The sequence below is a fragment of the Squalius cephalus genome (genome assembly GCF_949319135.1).
Source record: "Squalius cephalus genome assembly, chromosome: 17".
NCBI lineage: Eukaryota > Metazoa > Chordata > Actinopteri > Cypriniformes > Leuciscidae > Squalius > Squalius cephalus.
In genome coordinates, this window is record NC_137138.1 from 13,441,135 (window position 1) to 13,464,827 (window position 23,693).

Genomic DNA, 23,693 nt, shown 5'->3' on the forward strand with positions numbered 1-23,693 from the left:
GGGTGACCTGTAAATGCTGTAAATTTCCATTGCAGTTTTGCGAAATATTCCTTTTTCGAATTGCCTGAAAAAACACCGTATTGCGACCCTAAAAACATTTTTGCGATATATGTGAGTTTTTGCTAAATTGACATGTTTCCATTGGACGTATTTTCAATTCGCAATTTCACTTTGCACAATTTGAAGGGTAATGGAAACGCAGCTAGTGTGTGAAAATAAATGGCTCTATCAGCAGGCTCAGTTCATTCTTAGTGAATTCTCCCTATGAGTATTTGAATGTTGTTAGAGCATTTTTAAGGTTTTCATTGGAGACACAGACAAAAACTCATAACAAAAGGCATTTATTTCTCTTAAACTGACAATCTTCAAATAAAGGATGGCATGTGTAATTTACTGCCGCCCATCCTTTCTTTGCTCGCTCATGATTAACACCTCTCTCCATCAGAATGGGCTGCACTGTTATGGCCCCTACAGCCTTGAGTGCCTTCAGTGTTTTTCAAGGACAATGAACATTTCTGACAGCATAAATCAAGCAGAGTGAAAATACAGGGGCTTTTGTCCACAGCGTTTTGCCTGTTAGTTTTTTGACTGATGGAATGAATCATACAGAATGAAAGAGGAGCAGTTTTCAGAAGTGTTAATCATGTTTTTGACAAAGATTCAATCTTTGAGTGTTTTTGTTTGTTTGGTTTCTCTTTTTTGTGCAATTGGTCTGTTCGTTTCAGCATTCAGTATTAGCAGCAATCTCTGTATTCAAGGCATGCTGTGGTTATCAGTGTAATAATGAGTTTGAGTATTTAATATATAATAGTATATAATATGTTGAGCATATAATATGTAAGATGAAATATGAAACGTGATGTGTAAAAACAAAGAAAAATAAATATCACTTGGACAGGATATTTTGTTGTCGTCTGTGTAAAATTAAGTGGATAAAATATTTAATTGTGTGTTTAAGATCCACACAATTCTAGCTGGGAAATAAACCTTAGAAAGACAAAGGAGTCTGCCATTTAATTAAAGAAATGTTGACATCACAGAATGCTGTTAAACAATATATCTTTTTAAAAGTGATGGAAATGACATTGTGGTGGCAGTTCAATAGGGCTAGAGTGGTCTGTCTGTGTCCAGTGTCCTCTAGCTATATGGCACTCCACAGAAGTCTAGCAAGTCTGCATGTCTCACATACTCACATCAACACACAGCCTTGGTGTGAAGTGGGAAGTGACGATGCTCCTTTTGGTCTAAATGGGGTCTTTATCAGGCCTCTCTCACTAGTTTGACTGCTAGCAGTGTTCTGGCTAAAGCATGAGAACAAGACTATGGAGGCTCTCACATGAGTGTTTCTGTCTCGTGGCCAAGAGCGCGCACAGTCCCAAGGTCTTTACTAAGTCTGTTATGCTTTTAAGAGCCTCTCAAAAATCTGTCCCTGGCTAAACATCTACTATATTATAAATGAAATGGCAAAAGAAATTAAAATGCATGCGGACATCAGTTACCAATGCAGAGAGACTACGCTTCTTATCGCTTCTTATAATAGCCAAGATAGCATCTGTCAGGGTTTTCTTTTTTTTTTTAGAACAGCCTGTTGGATCCTTAGGCAGAGTGTCTACCCGTCGGCAACATTCATTTACTCAAAACCCATGTGTGACTGATATAATTAAAGTGTGTAATTGAAAATGAACATGTGTAGAGTGAAATGAACAGGATGTATCTGTTATTGTGATTGCTTCTTGCTCAGTTGTTGTGTCATTACCTTAGAATGAGTGAATAAAATGTGCACAAAAACATTGGCTCACATTGAATAATAAACATTTGTGATGAATTTAGATTTTTTTTTTTTTTAGCTGTCATCTCCAAAGTAATTTTGAGTTTCTCTGTGCTTTTCATTCAAAATACTAATGCGAGAGAAAATAAATGTCTGGATGAGGCCCGCCAGACACATTTTAGCTTGGAGAGAAAGAGAGCGAAACAGAACCACGTCTTTATTCCACTGTCCCACTAAATATTTTATTGCTGCTATTCTAGCATAGAACACGTGCACTGCTGGTGCTGGATATGAAAAAATGAGGCTGGGGACACACTCAGCATCCATTTCTTGCACTTACATTGTGAGAAAGGAAGAGAGAGAGAAATTAGATGAGAGAACTTCTGTCTCGCGGCACAAAATCAATCTGAAATCTCAACGCTGACCCATCAGGTCGAGTCTGGCCCCGTTCTGAAGTAATTGACAGAAAAGTCAGGGCCTTGTGGAACTCAAGCTCGCTTTCACCCAGGCCTTTAGAGATGATATGTTGACGTGTTTAAATGATATGTGTTGTTTGTTTGCGTATATTTTGCAGCTGAACTCGCCCATGAACTCTGTCAGCAGCTCAGAAGATATCAAGCCGCCCCTGGGCATCAACGGTGTGATGAAGGTGCCAGCCCAGCCCTCGTGCACCCCCCTCTCCCTCACCAAACACATCTGTGCCATCTGCGGCGACCGCTCCTCAGGTACCAAGACACATCTGTATGCAAAAGTATATGTGCAAAACTGATCGTTTATCCCCAAATGCACATCCAAATGTTTTGCTAGTGTTGCTCTGCAGGGCTGGTTGGGATAGAAAAAAAAGCTAAAAACCAGTCTAAGCTGGTTTTCTGGTCTTCTATGCCAGTCAGGATGGTCTTTTGGTTGATTTTAGAAAGGTTTTGGGCACTTTTCAAATGGTTGATCAGCTAAACAAGCTAAACCAAGCTGGGAGACCAGTTTAAACCAGCTAAAGCAGCGCGATGCGACGCAACCAAAGACAATAGAACCCTTTATAATCAGTGATGTTTTCTACATTGGATGTGGTGAGGTGTGACCCGATAGTAAACCGATGCCTCGTTCTATTTCTGGCGTACTTCAAGCACTTGTGATACTTCTCATAGGAAAGACAAATGGATTTGCAACGGTCACTTAGTCGCGTCCAGTGTAGACAGCTTCTAGCTGTTGCGGCGCGATGCGATACGTCAACGGTCACGTCTGGTGTAGACACGGTGTAAGAGTCAAAATCTGCATCATTTACAACAGGATCTGCATGTTCATGGGTTTATATATATATATATATATATATATATATATATATATATATATATACTTGTTTATATAATATTATTGTTATGAGAGACATATAATACAGCTTTGTGTATCAAAACCCTTCCTTTACTGGTAAAAAAATGTACTTGATTTTCAAGTTCATGAATTTGCGACAGCTGAATGTAAAAATGTTTGACAATCTGAAGCATTTTGAACGTCTCCTGCACATTTTATAATTACCCAAAAATCAAACAGTTATGCACGTTATCAGGTCCTTCAAAAACTTAGGCTGGCTGTCGGTTGGAATATTAGAACTAAAAACATCGTCATAACACTCATGGGCTCTGAATACATTAAATAATGTTTATTATAAACTTAACGGGTGATTTTAACTAAATGTAATTTGATCACTATCTCTCTTTTGTTTATAAGATTTTGCAATAGAAGATGATACATTTTTACATGTTATATTTAATTGCCCCTTTGCAGATTTTGACTCATAAACAAATAGTCCAGCCCCAAAGGCACACTGTTAGGTCATTGTTGGTGTGCAGAGCTAGTTTGGATGGGGAAAAAACAGATCAAAAACCAGTCTAAATTGTTGTTCTGGTCTCAGCTGGTCTTCTAGCCTGGTAAAGATGGTTTTAGAAGGGTGTTTGAGCATTTTTCAACTGGTCGACCAGCTAAACAACATAAATGTTTCCTTTATTTTACCGGGAAGGTCCCATTGAGATAAAAAAAAAAAAAAAAAAAAAATCAGACTGAGAATGACTAGCTTATGCTGGTTTAAACTGTTATTGTTCAGGAGGGATACAATATTTTTTATAGCAGCACAGATACACAGTATTTACATTGTTTACACTACAAGTGGATACTTGTAGTTGTCTGAATATTAAGATGGGTTAGAAGTTGTTATTTCAACACACTTCATTTGAAAGGTTGAAGGATCAAGTCCCAAAAGTGTGTTCCATGAATTATTACCAATGTAGACCTGAACATAACCCCTAAGACTAAGCTTTTTTTTTTTTTTTTTTTCACAGGTAAACACTACGGTGTGTACAGCTGCGAGGGATGCAAGGGTTTCTTCAAGAGGACTGTGCGTAAGGACCTGACCTACACTTGTCGAGACAACAAGGACTGTATGATCGACAAACGTCAGCGCAACCGCTGTCAGTACTGCCGCTATCAGAAATGTTTGGCCATGGGCATGAAGAGAGAAGGTACAGCACATAAAGTTGAGGATAGAAGATTCTTCTTTCTCACCCTCAAAATTTATAGTACTATTCACTCCACCAGCTCTCATTAAAATGAATCCCACGTAAACTCCCCTTTAGCATCCTTTCATGTTAGTGCAAAAGGACTTGGTTGAAAGGAGTCCATCGTTCTTTGCATTGACTGACCTGAGATTTCCACCATGGGGCGAGATGTTTTATGCACTCCATGTCCACTCACTATTAGACTCAATCTCAGCTCTGTGTGACTCTAGAACAAACATTCATATTACTGCATTCAGCCATTAAATAGTCAGACTGCAGGTCAGCACTTAATTAGTGCTTGCATTATCTCACGCTGAGACATCAGTCAACGAGTCCATGATGCGCATGAGGAACGGTGACTATCCTCGAGATTCCAGGTAGTGTACTTCGCCACATACTGTGAGAAAACAGGAAATGGTTAATCGATACAAGGTGGTATGTTTTTTTGTTATTTTCTCTCAGATAGGCTTTTTTTGTCACTAAATATAGAAGACCATCTTGTCTCCCAAATCATCACCTGAGGCAGAGAAAGAAGAAAGAGAGGGAGAAGTGAGAGTTGGGTTATCACGCTGAAGAAAAGGGGGGCATTAGCACTTTTTGCACACTTGTCCCAAGCAAAGAAGAAGCATGCTAATAGAAGATTTTAGCACACAGCTAGTGGAATATTGATCTGAGAGACTATATTTTGCCCCTCAGTCAGAGAGAATCATTTTAGATTTATGAAATATCAGAATTTTTCAGTGTTGTTTTTGGAAATATTTTGTCTGCTGAGACTAGTCTTCAGTTTTTAAGGTGGAACCAATGAACTCTTCTGTAGCTAAGTGTGGCACATATACCCGTTCACATATAGACATGCATACACACACACACGATTGTTGTTAATGTGTGCTTTTTGTCGTCTTGGGGGTGTAGAGGTTTTGGATACTCTATAGATATAATTCCACATTCAAATGCTCATTCACATCATATATATGTATATGTGTGTGTATACATGTATGTGTGTGTGTGTATATATATATATATATATATATATATACACACACACACTGTAGGATACAATTCTATAATATATAATACAATTCATTTATATATTCATTTATATATCCCCAAGTTTAAACATTTATAAAGATGTTTAAAACAACAGTAAGCTTTGCAAGTCAGATGGCCATATAAATTATGTATTGTAGCTATAGATTGCATAGCCAACATACAGTCCACATCTGCCCGTGCAGACTCTCTAGCCCTTGTTTCATGTGAGAGAGAAAATCCTCCCCCTGTAGATGAAGGGAGCACTGCGATCATACGTACATGACGTCTCGCTCTCACACACACACTGTCTATGACCTCAGTGCAACCTTTCATCTCCGTTACTTATATCATCACGGCGTCTTTCAAGGATATGATCATTTGCTTGCGTTCGCCTGTTTCGTATCCCATAAGCTCGTGCCGTACCCCGAGGCACGGGAGAGCTGGGCAACGCTCCCCCCAAAAAGAGCTGAGCGAATCTGCAGAAAAACAGGATTAAATGAATTTATGCTCTCCTCCTCTCCAGGGGAAATAAAGCTAACGTGATTTCAGCCCCTCTCACCTCTCTCTGACTCCTGAAGAGGTATTTTACCCTTGGGCTGACCTCCAGACAGCACTTTCCGTACAGCAGAATCCCCCTTTTCTGAACCCCCTACCACCACCGCGGTCCCTCTGTGATTCGCTGTTGAAGAAAATAGCGAGGGGTTAGGGAAAGGAGAATGTGAATGTGTTGTGAATAGGGACTGGGTTCAGAGTCTTTTGGGTGAACTGTGCTCAGCACATACACACTCTAACCACAGGGGCTTGGATTGTGGTTAATAGAGCTCTGGCCACAGTGAGACTGAGTGACTGTTCAGCATTAACCACTTCCTGTTTCTCTGAGCTGATCAAATGTCTGATCTGTTAAAGCCTGTTGGAGGAACCCACAGAGACAAGAAACATGTTACATCATCATCACACACGTGTGTATATATATGTAAATCACACACACACACACACACACACACACATACACACATACATACATACATGCATACATACATACATACATACACACACACATGTGTGTGTGTGTGTGTGTATATATATATATACAGTGAGGAAAATAAGTATTTGAACACCCTGCTATTTTGCAAGTTCTCCCACTTAGAAATCATGGAGGGGTCTGAAATTGTCATCGTAGGTGCATGTCCACTGTGAGAGACATAATCTAAAAAAAAAATCCAGAAATCACAATGTATGATTTTTTAACTATTTATTTGTATGATACAGCTGCAAATAAGTATTTGAACACCTGAGAAAATCAATGTTAATATTTAGTACAGTAGCCTTTGTTTGCAATTACAGAGGTCAAACGTTTCCTGTAGTTTTTCACCAGGTTTGCACACACTGCAGGAGGGATTTTGGCCCACTCCTCCACACAGATCTTCTCTAGATCAGTCAGGTTTCTGGGCTGTCGCTGAGAAACACGGAGTTTGAGCTCCCTTCTAAGATTCTCTATTGGGTTTAGGTCTGGAGACTGGCTAGGCCACGCCAGAACCTTGATATGCTTCTTACAGAGCCACTCCTTGGTTATCCTGGCTGTGTGCTTCGGGTCATTGTCATGTTGGAAGACCCAGCCTCGACCCATTTTCAATGCTCTAACTGAGGGAAGGAGGTTGTTCCCCAAAATCTAGCAATACATGGCCCCTGTCATCCTCTCCTTAATACAGTGCAGTCGCCCTGTCCCATGTGCAGAAAAACACCCCCAAAGCATGATGCTACCACCCCCATGCTTCACAGTAGGGATGGTGTTCTTGGGATGGTACTCATCATTCTTCTTCCTCCAAACACGTTTAGTGGAATTATGACCAAAAAGTTCTATTTTGGTCTCATCTGACCACATGACTTTCTCCCATGACTCCTCTGGATCATCCAAATGGTCATTGGCAAACTTAAGACGGGCCTTGACATGTGCTGGTTTAAGCAGGGGAACCTTCCGTGCCATGCATGATTTCAAACCATGACGTCTTAGTGTATTACCAACAGTAACCTTGGAAAGGGTGGTCCCAGCTCTTTTCAGGTCATTGACCAGCTCCTCCCGTGTAGTTCTGGGCTGATTTCTCACCTTTCTTAGGATCATTGAGACCCCACGAGGTGAGATCTTGCATGGAGCCCCAGTCCGAGGGAGATTGACAGTCATGTTTAGCTTCTTCCATTTTCTAATGATTGCTCCAACAGTGGACCTTTTTTCACCAAGCTGCTTGGCAATTTCCCCGTAGCCCTTTCCAGCCTTGTGGAGGTGTACAATTTTGTCTCTAGTGTCTTTGGACAGCTCTTTGGTCTTGGCCATGTTAGTAGTTGGATTCTTACTGATTGTATGAGGTGTCTTTATGCAGCTAACGACCTCAAACAGGTGCATCTAATTTAGGATAATAAATGGAGTGGAGGTGGACATTTTAAAGGCAGACTAACAGGTCTTTGAGGGTCAGAATTCTAGCTGATAGACAGGTGTTCAAATACTTATTTACAGCTGTATCATACAAATAAATAGTAAAAAAATCATATATTGTGATTTTTGGATTTTTTTTTTTAGATTATGTCTCTCACAGTGGACATGCACCTACGATGACAATTTCAGACCCCTCCATGATTTCCAAGTGGGAGAACTTGCAAAATAGCAGGGTGTTCAAATACTTATTTTCCTCACTGTATATATACATATATATACATATATACATACATATACATATATATACATATATATATATGTGTGTGTGTGTGTGTATATATATATATATATATATATATATATATATATATGTATATATATATGTATATATATATATATATATATATATATATATATATATATATATATATATATATATATATATATATATATATATATATGTATATATGTATATGTGTATATATGTATATGTATATATATGTATATGTATATATATGTATATGTATGTATATATGTATATGTATGTATATATATATGTATATATGTGTGTGTGTGATTTAGTTATTTATTTTACTGGCAGTGTTTCACTTCAGGTTTATACATCTAACACTCGAATAGATTGAAAAATAAAGGGTGTATAAAATATATACCTAATACAAGTTAATATTTACCTGATAATGTTTTAATAATTTACTTTGACTTGAATAACAATATATAAGCAAGTTAGTTAATTTTCCATGGGGTCCCTCATATTTTCCTTGGGAGTCCATCATATTTGGGGGTCAAAAATTATTAAAAACCCTGAGATGTAGTTTATTAGAGTACAAGCTTGATGTGAGTGTGTATGTGTTGACTTCTTGATTAGACTAACTGTAGTGACCGTGACTAGTATTGTTACATACAGCCGTCCAGGAGGAGCGCCAGCGAGCAAAGGAACGCAACGAGAACGAGGTGGAGTCGACCAGCAGCGTGAATGAAGACATGCCCGTGGAGAAGATCCTGGAAGCAGAGCTTGCCGTGGAGCCCAAAACAGAGACTTACATTGAGACCAATGTACCTATACCATCAGATTCAGTAAGTGACATCACTTCCTCTTTGTGCACTGGAAAGCCTGAGGAATGGAATAGCCTCAGGTTTTCTATCCACCATGATAACATTTAGAACCCCCTGTATACTTAAGACCCTTGAGGTACATTGAAGAATCATTTTGCATGTTGTTGGAGCTTTGGAGCTCTAAACCTTTTTCTTTTCACTTTTGTTCTGTCAATAAAGAGTAGCACAAGCATATCTAATAGGCTAATCAAATACTCAAGAGCAGAATGATATAAACAACATGGAATGCTCCAGTTCTATGTAAATCTGTGGGGGCAGATTTAGCGTGGGCCTAGTTACAAGAACAACTTGAGACATTGAAGAAACCCCAGAGCTAAGATGTCTTGAGCCATATGCTGTGTTGCCTGTACGACGGCTCTTCTCTGTCTCTGCTTGTTTTGGTGTAATGTAAGTGATTTAGCTTGTTGATAGCCGTGTTTGGACATACGTGATGTCATAGTGCACGTCTCCAAAGAAAGACTGTTTTCTCCAATTACTGCAGTGTGAAGCATTGCTTGAAAACTGCTCATTGTTGCAGTTCACCTATCAGTTCTGCTCTTTCTCTTTGTTGTTATGCTGTTTTTTCACCTGTGCCCTGTTGAATTACAAATCAATGATAGAGTTGTTTCGGTTTGACTTACATTGACTGATGAAGTTTACAGTCTCATATTTCCTCTATATTCTATATATTCTGGCTTTTTTTGCCATTGTTTTGAAAGGTATAGTGGAAGTAGGCCTGGAAATGATTTGAAGGAGGGGATGATGAGCCAAAATTTGAACTATTATTATTATTTTATTTTTATTTTTTTACACTTGAATGAGTCAATCGTTTGCACTGACTGATGATAATATGATATTTAAAAAAAAATAGATATTGATATCATGTTAATACTACACATACAATATCATCATAAATAATCCAGCTGTTGACACTCCAACACAGTAGGTGGCAGTATTGCACCTTGACAGACGAAAGCACTACACACTACCCGCATTCAAACAAAGTAAGCTCACTGATGTGACATCAATGTGTCAGTTTTTTTGTATTCTATAAAAAAAATAGGTGATAGACACCCCAGTCTGCAAGTGCCGATTAACAGTACGTTCTTTTTGCATGCTTTTTTATAGATATGGTTACAAACTCTCTCTCCTCCTTTCACCACTCATATTTTCTCATTGCCAATAGAAAGCACAAAATAAACAGTTAAATATGAATCTGACTTCTTGATTTTGTTGTTTGTTTTTTTTCTTCAAAATGTCTGTTCACCTTATTTTTAATGTAAGAGTGGGCGTAGCCATTTGTAACTCCGGTGCCATCCTCTTCCAGTTATTTTTAGCTATACAAAACAGCTTGTTATGCTACTTGATATTGCAGACTGGTGTTTCTTATCATATTTTAATGTATTGTCATAATTATAAACACTGGTTTGTAGCTCATATAGTTTTAGCGTTTACTGCACTTTTGATATTTATGCATAGCAGTTAATTAATTGGAAGTCTCACACATTCACAAGAAAATAGCTTACTTCTACGTTGCAAAATAACATGGATGGATATTATATTATTATAATATCGTTATCATTAATTATTTTGACCACTGCAATCGTGTTGTGATATTGTGACAGCCCTAGCACTAACCACTAGGCCATGAGTCCACCTTCTTACTGCTCAGTATGTTGATGCATGTGCACTAAGTTGTCTATCACTCCAACTTTTTGCAGAAAGTGTTGAAATGTGCTCTAACCGCTAGCTATGACTCGAACTTTTTTTTTTGTTAGAGCACATACGTTAACCACTAGGATACGCATCCAACTTCTTAATCTGTTTTAATAGAGTTTTGGTTGGTAATTCCCTGAGAGAAGCAGAGCAAGATAAAGTTGTTGAATTTACCTGTGTGCTGTGAAGTCTCCCTCCCTCGTCTAGTCACCATGACAAATCAGCACCGCTAAAGTGATCATTGGCTTCACTTTCCAGCATTGTTTGAATAATGAAATACTCTGACAGTCCCTGGGAGCTTTCAGCCTTCCGTCAGCCTCTGAGGAGAGTTTTTTCGCACAGGAAGAGTGGTAAAACAGGAGGAGGATAGAGAACGAGAGAGAGAGAGAGTTTGGGCGGTTGAGTGCGTCTTTTGGGACTGCTCTGTACCGAAGCGAAAATGTTCTGGAAGCTGTTATGTGAGTAAATGGGGGGTTATTTCGGGAAGATGAAGATGTGTGGGAACAGAGGACCGACGTTTGGGGAAAGGTAGCGAGACGAGGGAGAACATAAGGCCTGTCATGTGGGAGAAGCTGCCAGGCTTTACATTAGAAAGCACTCAGTCACTGATTCGCTGTCTTTGTTTGGTTCATTACACTGTATCTCCAGTAGAGGGCTCGTTTTGTGAGTGCAGGGGTGAACCGAGGTTATTGTTGTTTTTCAGTATTTTTTTTTATTATTGTTTTGTGATAATTATATTTAGCTTTGCGATTAAAGTAGTTATTATATTTTACATTTCACCTTTTGAGTTTCAGAAGTAGTTTTTATTCTAGGGATATTTTTCTATTTGGTTTGTGATTTTATGTGATTTTATTTTATTTTACTAGTTTAATAATAACCATGGGGTATTTTGTTTGTCCCATGCCCTCAATTATGTTTTTTTCTGTGAAGCCAATCTAGTACCTCCTCGTTAAATTTAAAATGCAAAGATTGGGTTCCCATCCGGAGATGTCATGAATATCACCACATTGTGTCATTAGTTTTTACATTCGTTAAGCTGCCAGGTAGAGATAAACACGACAAAACTCTCAGCTAAACTCAGCTCAGCCTAACTCATCCTGCTGGCTGTAGATGATGGTTTAGAACAGGATTTTAGTAGTAATAATAATAATGTAGCAGTTCAGAGTTGGAGGGAGACACAGGGAGACACTTTACTGGAATATGTTCTCTTGGCCGGCTGTCAGAGTTATGGTCTCCCGCTGTCCCTGGAGATCCCTCCTGACTGTGCTCTTTTGGAATCCACTGCCCCGTGCACTAATTAATCAGAGGACCTCGGCCTGGGAGTGCAGCTCATGAATGGGCCACCACTGCTGCTTAATGGTTGGGGTTTGGCCAAGCTGAATGAAGTGTGTTTATCTCATGGTGACCTAGAACAGGAGTTAAACAGGCGTTAGTAACATGCCTCCAGTTAGGCAGGGTAGGGCTGCCTTTAGAGGAGAACACGGTCACGCTTGCTCGTTTTTAACTTCTCTCTTTTTTTTCTTTCTTCATTTTCCATTCTAACATTTAGTTCAGACAACGTTGAGCGTGTACATGCACTGTTTCTGCTTGAAAACCTGGCAAAAAGGTAGCATAAATGTATTTGAATGCGTTTATCAGGTAAAATTAACAACAGATTTTTGCTGATAACCCTGGCAGGTTATTCAATGTCTGTTTAAATATTGATTTGAATTGGAAAATTCAGTCCGATACTGATGTGCCAATAATTATTTCAATACATATATACACACATACACACACACACACACACATAGACCTATAGATAGATTTAATAACCTGTAATTGGCCAGTAACCAGTATTGTATTGATATATGTGTATCTCTAGTCACAGGAAGTGTTTTTGAGACGCATGTCACGTGAGCTCACAGACGTCTCGCTCGTCTTGCACAGCTGTAAATCCAGACTGCCTTTTTTCCTCTCTTTTGTCACCCAACAATAATATAGTTTAAACAGATAATGAAAAATTCAACCGTCTCTCATCTCTCCTCCTCAAGTGATAAAAATTTCATAGTGCGATATGCAAGCGTGGTGTTTCTGCTAGAGCCCGGAACCAGGATCCGCTGTGAATAATGCAGGCCGAATGCTTTCCATTCAGCGGGAACAAAAACAGCCGTTGTTTTGTGATGGTCATGAAGAGAATGTTATCAAAGCGTCTCCTCGAATCTTAAAAAGTCCTCATCATTCACGCCCCGGGGCTAGCGTTCGCCCCGCGCTGCCGAGTCTCAAGCAAATCATATGGCTGGCTTTATTCACACTATAGAAATCATTCATGGTGGATTTTACCTCCTCCATCAACCACTTATTTTCTGTTACTTGGATACATTTTTATCTAGATAACCTCTCAGGATGGGGAGATGAACCCCACCTAGTTACATATTGCTTAAAAATGCTTAAAGAGTGCTGCATTTTAAGCCTGACCTGTAGTACCATAGTATTGTATTTGCACACTTTATGAAGCTTGCATTGTCATTAATGAAGCCATTAAAATAATCATTATTGATGTACAGATTCTTTTTATTTATCACATTTATATTTAGTTAATTTTAATTATTTAATTTTTTATTAATTAATGTGGGAGATTAATGTTTGGGTTGATTTCAGATATCAACAGTGTTTCTCAGAAATCGCTTGCTGCACATTTTCTTGGCCATTTTTTATTGTTTTGAGTGAAGAAACAAGGTCAGTGTAAACAGCTAAGATGGCTATTCATCATTCATGAGTATTACCGTGTTTAACAAGAACTCTGGGAGATGTATTCTTTTGAGGAGCATCAGAGGTTCTCTTCACCACTTCGCTTTCCTTTATATTGTTGCTTTGTGAATTCATTATCTGTTTGTTTATGTATGTGTTAAAGAACATAGCAGAAACTGTTGCACCAAGGAGGATCGTCTGCATGTCCCTGATCAGCCACAGAAATATTCATAATCTGCATCTGTGTTCTGAGAGATGGCTTTGCATCTGGTTAACAGTTTGCCATCTCCAACTTCTGCCTTTGATCTGCTGCTGTTGTCAGTGCGAGTTTTAAACAGCCACTTAAATACCATAGAGGGGAAACATTCAACTCTTTGACAAGTTCTCCTGGGAGTTCCCGTGTTCTGATTCGTAAATCACGGAAGAGCCCTCTGTTTATCTGTCATCAGTCATTTCCCAAATTCCAACTGTGGAGATGTTTCTTGCATCTAATAATGTCCACAAAGTGGTCTCATCAAGTATTTGGACATTTTATTAGATACACAATTAACAAAAAAAGGCATCTGCAAATACAATGATTTTAGAGTTTTGGTAATCTGTTATCGGTCATTCTGCAGACTTGGCCAAACTATCGCAACCACCGTTGCTGTATCTGTTCCTCTACCGTCGGTTGCAGCTCGCATCGCTGACGGATGACTATATTCTGGATACAATTGCGAAGTGATTCTCGCAGTATCTGTCGCAGGCATCGCAACTGAAACGCTTCAAGCTTGTTCAGGCCTGGTCTGAGAAGGGTCAAACATTAATGTAAACCCTATGTTATAAAATGGCAATATCTATGGAGAAAACAGCATATAAATCATACTAAGTGATGTGTTTTGAAAGGTTCAAATTTAGAAAGCTTTCTGTGATGGGTAGGTTTAGGGTTAGGGTTGAGGGATAGAATATACAGTTTGTACAGTATAAAAATGTTAATGGAAAGTCCCCATGAAACAAGAACCCAACAAGTTTTTGTGTCTTTTCTTAACCGAGTGATTTATTATTTTTTTTCTTCAATTTATGGACTGTTAGATGAGGCTGTTTGAGTGACTGCGACTGATATATTGACCCTTTCAAAAACTCTTGACTCATAATTGTGGTGTCATTGTGTCGAACCTATTAATAAACTTCCTGCAATGCACCGAGTGAATCTAGCAGGCTGCCAAAAGTGAGGTCAGGATTTTCCAGGAATGCACACACACCCTCCCACCAATAATTTTGATAAATATTGATATAATTCTTCTCCCCCTCGGTTTGTTTTCTTAAAAAACTATTTGTCCTTTCACCCATTGCAATGTCCTGTTGATGTTTTCTAATGCCTTTCCTTTTGACACTTGAGTTGAGAAACGGTACTCAATGTCTATTTGTTCTCGTCCTTACAGAAAACCCTCTCCTGCTGCTTTCCTCTCTCTTCTGCACTCATTCCCTCTCTCCCGCACGCCGTTGACTCACTCTTTCATCTTATAAAACAAAGCAGCGTATCTATCCCTCCCTTGGCTTCACGCAACGTGAAGCTGGAATCATCTATGCCATTTTTCATATCTCTCATTTGTCCTCTCTCTTTGATGGAGCCGGAGCGTTCCGCATCGAGACGTGCTAATAGACTCAAATCTGCAGGAGGCATTAAAGGCTACTTGCCGTACACAAACTCCCTCGTGTGACGTCCTGCACAATGGCATTTTCAAGAACAATGCATTAATTTTTTTTCATTTTTTTAAACCACAACCCTTTGTTTGACAGTTAATTACTTGTCCTTCTCTGGGTCCTTTTATTAGTTTAGCGGTATTCTATAAATGTTTGGAAATGGCCAAATATGTCAAAGTGAATTTAGTTCCAGGGAGCTTCCTGCAGGAAACGCCCGATTAGAAAGAGAGTCATTTTTTAGCACCAGCTCTCGGCAGGTATTTCCTGCGCAGGCCGGGGCAAAAGCACTGTTTGTTTTGCCTTCCTGTTCACTTCTGCTCCAAGCGGATTATTCCCCATGTGTGAGGCTGAGGAGAGCAGAAGTATTCAAGAGGGTGATAAAGTAACCCTGAAATATCTGTGCCGTTAAACAGATAGCTAGCTATAAACATGTCAACAGTTCAAGTAACTTTAACCATGCCCCAGCATGACAGTAGTTGACCTGAAAGAGAAAACTGACTGAAGACGATGGCAGGTTAAGCTAATGCTCACTATAGCGCCCCTTGTGAGAAAAACACTGAGAAAATACAATGTGTACTTGAATTGCATTCTGATACATTTTTAAACACAACGGTGTATGAAATCAAACACATGTGTCTAGACATTTAGATGGACCACGTGTATGACACTTGTGTTCTTGTGTCCTCCAACAGCCCAATGATCCAGTCACAAACATCTGTCAGGCCGCAGACAAGCAGCTCTTCACTCTAGTGGAGTGGGCCAAGAGGATTCCGCATTTTTCTGAGCTCCCGCTGGACGACCAGGTCATTCTTCTACGAGCAGGTGAATTTAAGAGCACAAACTGACCGAAGCACACATCAAGAACGGCTTACTCGGCTAGAAACAGGACCAGTTCATTCAAATGTAAAATACTGAATTAGGAGTGTTGAATTGAAAGTTATGCAGATACTTACGGGTGTGTTTCATAACCTAGTTTGGTGTCTATCTAGACTACACTGTTGCACTCTGCCTGCTTAGACAGCATGCTAGGTTTTAAATGCGTTTTTAAAGGTCTAAAATTGCCTGAAATTGCAACACAACAAAAAAATCCCTTAAGGCAGTTAAGTTTGTTTGTTTTTAACAGACTGTTTCAGAACCTAGTGAGCTGCTGTCTTAAGCCCCGTTCACACCACAACTATAACGATAACGGCACAGAGAAATGATATAGTTGGAATTACTTTCAGATTTGATCAGAATGATATTTTCCAGCTGATGAATGATTTCATTAGATACACAATGTGAAAAGGGTCATCTGCAAATCTAATCAAATAATCACTTTTCGCAGAACTAAGTTTTTCTAATTTTTTTTTTTATTATTTAAAAGTTCCACTAAGATTTGACAATCAGAAAGTCTATCAAAATACATTGTCTTCATTTTGAACTTATCCATTATTTTATTATTTAAAATTAATTTTGTGAATTTTTGCGTTTGCTGCTGCAATCTAATCAATGACATCCACCATTAAGTGTCTTGAGCACCATTCAAATTACTTGTTAATAAACTATACAGTATGTCTTAAAACTTAGTGTGCTGCCTACATAGTCAACACTGTAGAATTCTGCCTACTTGGACAAGACTCTAGTTGCTGAACATTTACCTTTAATCCTCAAAAATGCTGTCTGGTTTTGAAGTTCATGTATGTGGTGGGGAGAGCAAAACGTGTCATGATTGTTGCGGTGTAAGGCTGAAGAGAAGCACTAAAAACAAATGCAAAATATTGAAAAGGGGGAAAGTTTCTATGTTTCTAAGTTGACAAAGTACGAGTTGAACATGCTCTGTAGACGACCGTTCAACAAACTGCTTTCCTTTTAATTTCCTTTATGGCCCGTTCTATTAGCTAGTCATAGCAGAACAAGCTGAAGAACATGTTGAGAGGGTCTTCTCTCGTTCTCTCTCTGAGCTCTCAGGTTTTCTATAAATAACCCCTTTAGTTCTGCTGTCTCACAGATGAAAGCATCTCAGTTTTTCCCAAGCTCAACTCTGGGGAAATGAGGGGAGTGGGGTAGTTGCTAGGCAGACTAGTTAAAGGAGCCCTGTCACTCCGATATTTGCTTAATTCACTCTCATGGTGCGGAATGTTTTATCATGATTTCGCCTGTCTCTCTCAGGATGGAATGAGCTCCTCATTGCGTCATTTTCACATCGTTCGATAACAGTGAAGGACGGGATACTGTTGGCCACGGGATTACACGTGCACCGGAACAGCGCCCACAGTGCCGGAGTAGGAGCCATATTTGACAGGTTCGAATGATACTTCTAATTTTGGTCCACTGAAATTTCGTGGATGATTTGACCAAACGATCAAAACCTGGTAAGGGTTAAGAATAAATAAAAATTTAGTACAAAGGTTTTAGAATTTTTTTTTTTTTTTTTTTTTTTTACACATTTGTGTGTGGATGTTTTTTTTACATATTTCTTATTACGAAATATATGTAAACTGTGTATATACTATATTAAAAAAACAACATCATTTTTCATTCAATTTCAAAATGTATGTTTATGTATGTGTGTGTGTGTGTATTTTTATATACTTTTTATGAAGAAATATATGTAAAATTTGAAATTGAATGAAACATATTTTATTTTTGGTAATATATTTTGAGGCTTTAACAATATGGAACGTATACATGCATAACGGCTCAAAGAGATGGTCACACTGGAAATGTTCATGACGAGGACAGAGGAGGAACCTTGACATTTCTGCCAGTGGAGCTTTCTATGGATTTACATCGATATTCATTAAATATGCAGCCGCGCTGGAAACAGAGGTCATGCAGAAATGGTCGAGTGCTCAGACAGAAAATGTTAAAGGAAATCCATTTGTGTGTCATTTATGATGAAATCAAAAAATATGGCGGATACACCCAGTGTCGCCAAGGGCTTTAGACTGTATCTGCTCTCAACAAACCTGAACAATGCTGTGCTACCAGCTTTTTTGTTTGGCCAGATCTAAACCCAGATAAGGTTTGAAGAGGGCCGTGGTGTTACGGAGTACAAAGTTTAGTTGTCAAGTGTACAACAACGCAGCAGCGCCGCTTGTTGACAACAGCATGTTTCCATCCACCTATGTTTATGCAAATTTAGAATATTGCGTTAAAAAAAACACTAGATGGAACGCCAAGATGCGCATAAATTATAAAAATGCACATAAAGACTTGTGAGCTCAATTAAGGCGGATTATTTTTTATCTGATAAAACTGGACTTAACCGGTGGATCAGTTTCATTGCACATCATCTTTAATGTCGGTTTGATCATTCTGAAATGCCTGAGCCGAAGTCTGTCATCAAATTGATTTGGTTTAATTCCCTCCCAGAAGCGTCTCACATGATTGCATGTCCAAACACCAGGAATCCGAACGCCAGATAACATTAAAGCGTTTATTGGGTTTTGCCTGCACGCCTGCAACACAAGTCATTTATGATGTGGGAAAAAAGAGCCACAGTGGATTCCCTGATTGCAGCATCTTTCATTTTTATTACAAATATATTGTGCCAATTTTCCAGGAAGTAACAACTTTGTTCTCGGTGCTTAATTCGCAAATGTTTCATGCAATATTCCAATTTTACGCACAAGTTAATTTCGCAACTTTGGATTAAAACATAGCAAGTGAAATGCATTGTTCAGCATTCCCAATAATGAAGTAGCTTTAGATAGAAATGAATCAAGAATAGCAATGGTAAAAACTAAAGGCAAATATATATAATTACTATTTAGTATTATACATCTAAATATAAATCTGACATGTTTGTTTGAAACAGATATTCACAGAAAACAATCCTACACGTTTCTGTTTAAGGAAATTTATCTTAAAAACAGAAATACTAATCACGAATGTATTAATGGTAATTGGAACATTGACATCCCCTGCAGCCGTGTCACCTGACCGTGGTTGAAGACTCCACTCGCCTCTCACCGCCCAGAGGCTGCTTTAGCCATTAGAATACACTCGACTCCTCTGGAAGAATGGATCTCGATGTTAATGCCGCTCGCATTAAGATGCGCGGCGCTGATAATGTTTCTTTATCAGGTCCTCTGCAAGTGACAGCCATGGCACAAATGAAGTGGATGGTCGACTTAAACACTGGGCTGAAGTTCCCCACCCCTCCGCTCATTGTTCCAGGATGCCAATTCAATTACAGTGTGTTAAGAGTGGGAACGAGGTTGCATCGCACCAGTGTGTGTTCCGTCACCCGGTCACGCAAAGGCCAAGATCGACAGAGGAGACATCACCCTCTGGATCAGAGGAAGTCATGCCAATTTAGACATCTTTATTGAGCCGATATTTATATTTAAGAGCTGCTGCCCGCTAAAGCAGTAATGGAATGATATCTGCCGCGTGAGTCTCATTTCTCGGCAGCTGTTTTTCAGTCTTAACCTGTGTGTTTTCTCTTATATTCAGGGTGCTGACAGAGTTGGTGTCAAAGATGAGAGACATGCAGATGGATAAAACAGAGCTAGGGTGCCTTCGAGCCATCGTCCTTTTCAACCCAGGTGCTACTTTATATTCCTTTTTCTGACACTACAGGTCAAAAAATTGTTTCTGTAGTTTAAGTTCTTGAAATTGCTATGAAGTGTACAGCCTGTGATGTTTCCTGAACCCGTTCCCTCTCTTACCTCTCTATCTGTCCAATGTTTCTTTCTTAACAGTGGCCTTTGTATCCCATAGTAAACATAGTCCCTCCCCCCCAATCACGTCCGCTAAAGCATCTCTCATTCACTGAGCGCATTGCTCATTCTCCGAGGACAGACCTCTCCTCTGTTCTCTTCACTTTATAGAGAGGGGGAAAAGAGACAGCTCTTATTTTCCCAATTAGAGGCTCTCAGAAGCCTCTTCCAGAGTACCAGATTGAGTTGAGGGAGGATTAGTGTCGGGAATCCAGAACGGACCCGTTTCTTATTTAGAACAGTTCAGTATTTTGAAGAAATTCGTTTGGTTCCATTAACGGTCTTGAACGGCTGCATTGCTCCGTTTGAACACCATTCTCTTTGAGGTTGTGGTGGAGCAGGATGGTTCAATTCCTACTCCAAAACATAACTTTGTTGTACATCCTCTACTATTTCAGACTCCAAAGGCCTGTCGAACCCTGGTGAGGTGGAGGCGCTGAGAGAGAAGGTCTATGCCTCTCTGGAAGCCTACTGCAAACAGAAGTACCCTGAACAACCTGGAAGGTACAAGAACCACTTGCAGTGAAGACCTGGATGCAGAATGACATCACAAGTAGCATATTTATAAAAAAAAATTAAATAAAAAAACCTTGAATAATACATGTATTAATAAAAAGAAAATATTGTATTATTATTCAACTTTTTGATTGATTTAAATTTGCAGAGAAAAGGCACCAAAGTTTCATAGTTTCATACTTGTCAGGTCTTGTCCAACTTCAAAGGTTAACTGGTTGTCAGCCGTATCAAGGACAGATAAAAAAAAAAAGATATATCAGTATTGTATATCTGTGTTTTTTTATTGACACGTTTGATTATTTGTGATTTTGTGTGCAGGTTTGCTAAGCTGTTGCTGCGGCTCCCTGCCCTGCGTTCCATTGGACTGAAGTGTTTGGAGCATCTGTTCTTCTTCAAGCTCATAGGGGACACACCCATCGACACCTTCCTCATGGAGATGCTAGAGGCGCCCCACCAAATGACAATGACATAACGCCCTCCTGTCGCTGGGGGTAACAAGGGTCTACCACCCCAAAGGCCCTGAAGAAGCGGAACACGTGACACCATTTGCCAGAGCAGACGGACTTTCAGAACCGCCGCTCAACTCAGCGTTTCCAATACACAGTCATGGAGTCCATGGGTCTGTTTTATACTTTGTATAAAGATATAAATATATATATATATATATTATGCATAAGAAAAAAAAGATGACAATGGACTTGAAGCCCATAGACAATACTGGACACAGGTGTATCAAACTATCCTTCAATGGATAAATATGAAAAAAAAAAAAAAAACGAATATATTTGATGGAGATGCAGTAATTGCAGGAATGTCTTGCGCAGGATCGTGTATGTTGGGATATAATGGGTCCTATGGGAGGGATCCATGGCTGTAATCAGCCTCATGTGGCTGATGGATGGGCCGACTTTAGCAGTCTTGCATTCGGGATTGAGGCTGGGCTGCCGTGTCTGGGCGCATGAAGACTTATGGGAGATGATAATGATGGCAATGCGGGGTAATGATCCGGGTTTCTAACACAAACATTGTGTTTTCGGCCCCTGGTGGGAGTTTTTGCGATTACAATCCTGCTGCAATTGCCATTTTTCCCTCAAGCGGGCTGTTCCTGATAGAATGTTCCTGTAATTACTGTCATTTAAAAAGTGAGGTTGCTCTGAACGAAGGAACCAAGGGAGGAATCACAGGCCGCGTTGGTTCTCCCAGCTCACCCCCAGCGTAATCAGTGGTGGGTAGGAGACACAATAAGGACGTAACTTCAGGATCAGAAAGGAAGGGATGCCCGAGGTCGCTGTGAGTAGATTCTAAGTCTAATGAGCCACTTTGAGTTTTGGATTATGATCATTCACACTTTTTCATTATGCACTCGAAACATGAGCTTTTAATCCAATCTGCCTGTTGTCAGAGCTCATGATGCCGAAACGTGAATAAGGTAAACAAAGGACGCTTATAGTGGACATCCTGCCACCTAGAAGTCGCCCACATGTCCCACTGTGCGTCTCGTCTGTCTGTATACTGATTCACCTCAAGTGATTTTCCGAACTTGTTCGACACTTGTACAGTTTATTACAACCAATTCAGTATTGGTATCCTGTATTGTTTTTTTTTTTTTTTATGATTTTTCAAAACGTGTGCCGTTACCTCTCTTTCAGTCACTTTTATCAAGGTATATTGTTGAGTCCTTTGTGTCGCCCATCCTCTCCTGCATCAGCCGTTTGCACCTGCCGTCTCATGCAGTCAAGTCTTGCAAGTGTGTGTTATCATTTGGATGTTTCTAAGCACTTAACCTCATGTTTCAGATGTTGTGTTGTTTTGAGAGAATGGAGGTTTTTTTTAAAGGTTTCAATTGTTTTCGGGGTCTGTAATTTGCCGTCTTTAGCGTTTTCTCTCTTTTTTTCCTGTATGCTGCTGCTGCTGCTGCTAAACTATGCATTTAGCATTTTTCCCCAAAGACTGTCCATAGTGAGTTTGTTTTTCAAATTCTGGCAATGAAAGACCTCATGTGAACAAGGTTAGACCGCCAGGACCAAGATTTGGGGTCTCCAAGAGTTTGTCGAGAGATATTCGGGTTTTGCATAGACAGGAGGAGTGGAGCAGTACTGGTAGGGAATATTGAGGCAATGGGAGAGCTGAGACTTCCACCTAGTGGTGGAGATGCAGCACTGCAACATTACTTGAATTTTGTACAAGTATTTAATCAGAGGAAAAAATGGCACTTTTACGTGATATTATCAATGTTTGTTTTTGTTTGAGTGCAGTCTTACAAGGGTCTCAGCAATAGCATGATTTTAGATCACTCCAGATGGAGTGAAGCCCAACCAACTTCAGTCAGTGCTGTTTATTAGGATGCCTCTCTACGATTACTTCACCTTGTTTTGTTTGCGTGGCAAAGGAATTTTATCGGCTTCACCAGACCTTTTAATGGATAAGTATTTTGGATCACCAGTATCTTGAAGCCATACGCAGGTTTGTGACATTAAGATGAAAAACTTTCTCTTGTAGGAAATGGAGTAATGCAGAAGTGATAACCTTGATAGAATTAATACATGCTTTATAACATAAAGCTATATTTTGTCTATATGTAAATGTGTGTATATTTCTAAATATGAAAGTATATAAATCCATTCTTTAAATGTTTCCAGACAATGTTAGTAAAGGAACCTATCGTTTTTCTTAAATTGATTAAAACCAGGCCTAATTGCACTGTTATATTCTCAGATACTAGAAATGTTGTTTTTTTTTAATTGCTGAAGCTTTTGTGTTCAGCCTTGAATAACACAAAAAAAGAAAGAGAATTTTAGACTGATACCAGCAGTTCAGAGCCCTAAGAAAAGGATCATACACCAGCTCCTTGGTAGATGAATACATTTTTGTTCACGCAAAACCTCAAACAAATGTCTGGAATGAAAAGATCTAAAGAAACATATTGTTTAGCCACTTTTTCCCCGTTTAAATGAGCGAGGATAAACTTTGACCCAGTCACCGCTTCAGTCGTCACAGAGACAGGACCTTTTTAAAAAGTAAAATAAAAACATTGTAGGGGGGGGGAAAAAAATCTATTTTTGTACAAATGTAATTTTATTCCTTGCTTATATATTCTCCCTTCCTTTCCTCTTTCTGTGGGCTGTTGTATACATTGTATAAATGTTGATTTGAAGTGGGAAAATTCAAATCGGAGCATTTTAAAGTGGAGTATGTAAGGGGTGACGTCAACTTCACCCTTTTCACCTCTACTTTGCCTTTTGGTTTCCTTCTTTTGCCATCTCAAAGAGAAGGATTGTCCTCTCATCATATTTTGTCTTATTTTTAAGAAAATGAAAAAAAGTCATCTGTTCTACTTTGTGAGTTGTTCTTTGATGTTTTGTCTTTCAATCAAATTAAACATCTAATTAAAAATGATATGCGTGTTATGTCTTCACTAATCTAGTTGGACCAACATGAGTTCAAAAACATTTTCCATG

At 39.2% G+C, this 23,693-nt stretch overlaps 1 protein-coding gene across 4 annotated transcripts in view; it reads left to right on the forward strand.

Moving 5' to 3' along the window:
- Nucleotides 1-22,317, forward strand: part of rxraa (retinoid X receptor, alpha a) — a 162,444-nt gene extending 140,127 nt beyond the window's left edge. For 2 of the 4 annotated variants that reach the window (XM_079847742.1, XM_079847743.1), the window contains exons 4-11: nucleotides 2,343-2,493; nucleotides 4,099-4,278; nucleotides 8,682-8,866; nucleotides 15,706-15,835; nucleotides 17,162-17,294; nucleotides 19,454-19,545; nucleotides 20,118-20,223; nucleotides 20,554-22,317. In XM_079847742.1, coding sequence (XP_079703868.1) covers nucleotides 2,343-2,493; nucleotides 4,099-4,278; nucleotides 8,682-8,866; nucleotides 15,706-15,835; nucleotides 17,162-17,294; nucleotides 19,454-19,545; nucleotides 20,118-20,223; nucleotides 20,554-20,707 — 1,131 coding nt within the window. In that variant the 3' untranslated portion in view covers nucleotides 20,708-22,317. The remainder of the gene's footprint in view (nucleotides 1-2,342; nucleotides 2,494-4,098; nucleotides 4,279-8,681; nucleotides 8,867-15,705; nucleotides 15,836-17,161; nucleotides 17,295-19,453; nucleotides 19,546-20,117; nucleotides 20,224-20,553) is intronic. The other 2 variants (XM_079847744.1, XM_079847745.1) reach the window with 1 other exon arrangement.
- The last annotated feature ends 1,376 nt before the right edge of the window (nucleotides 22,318-23,693 follow it).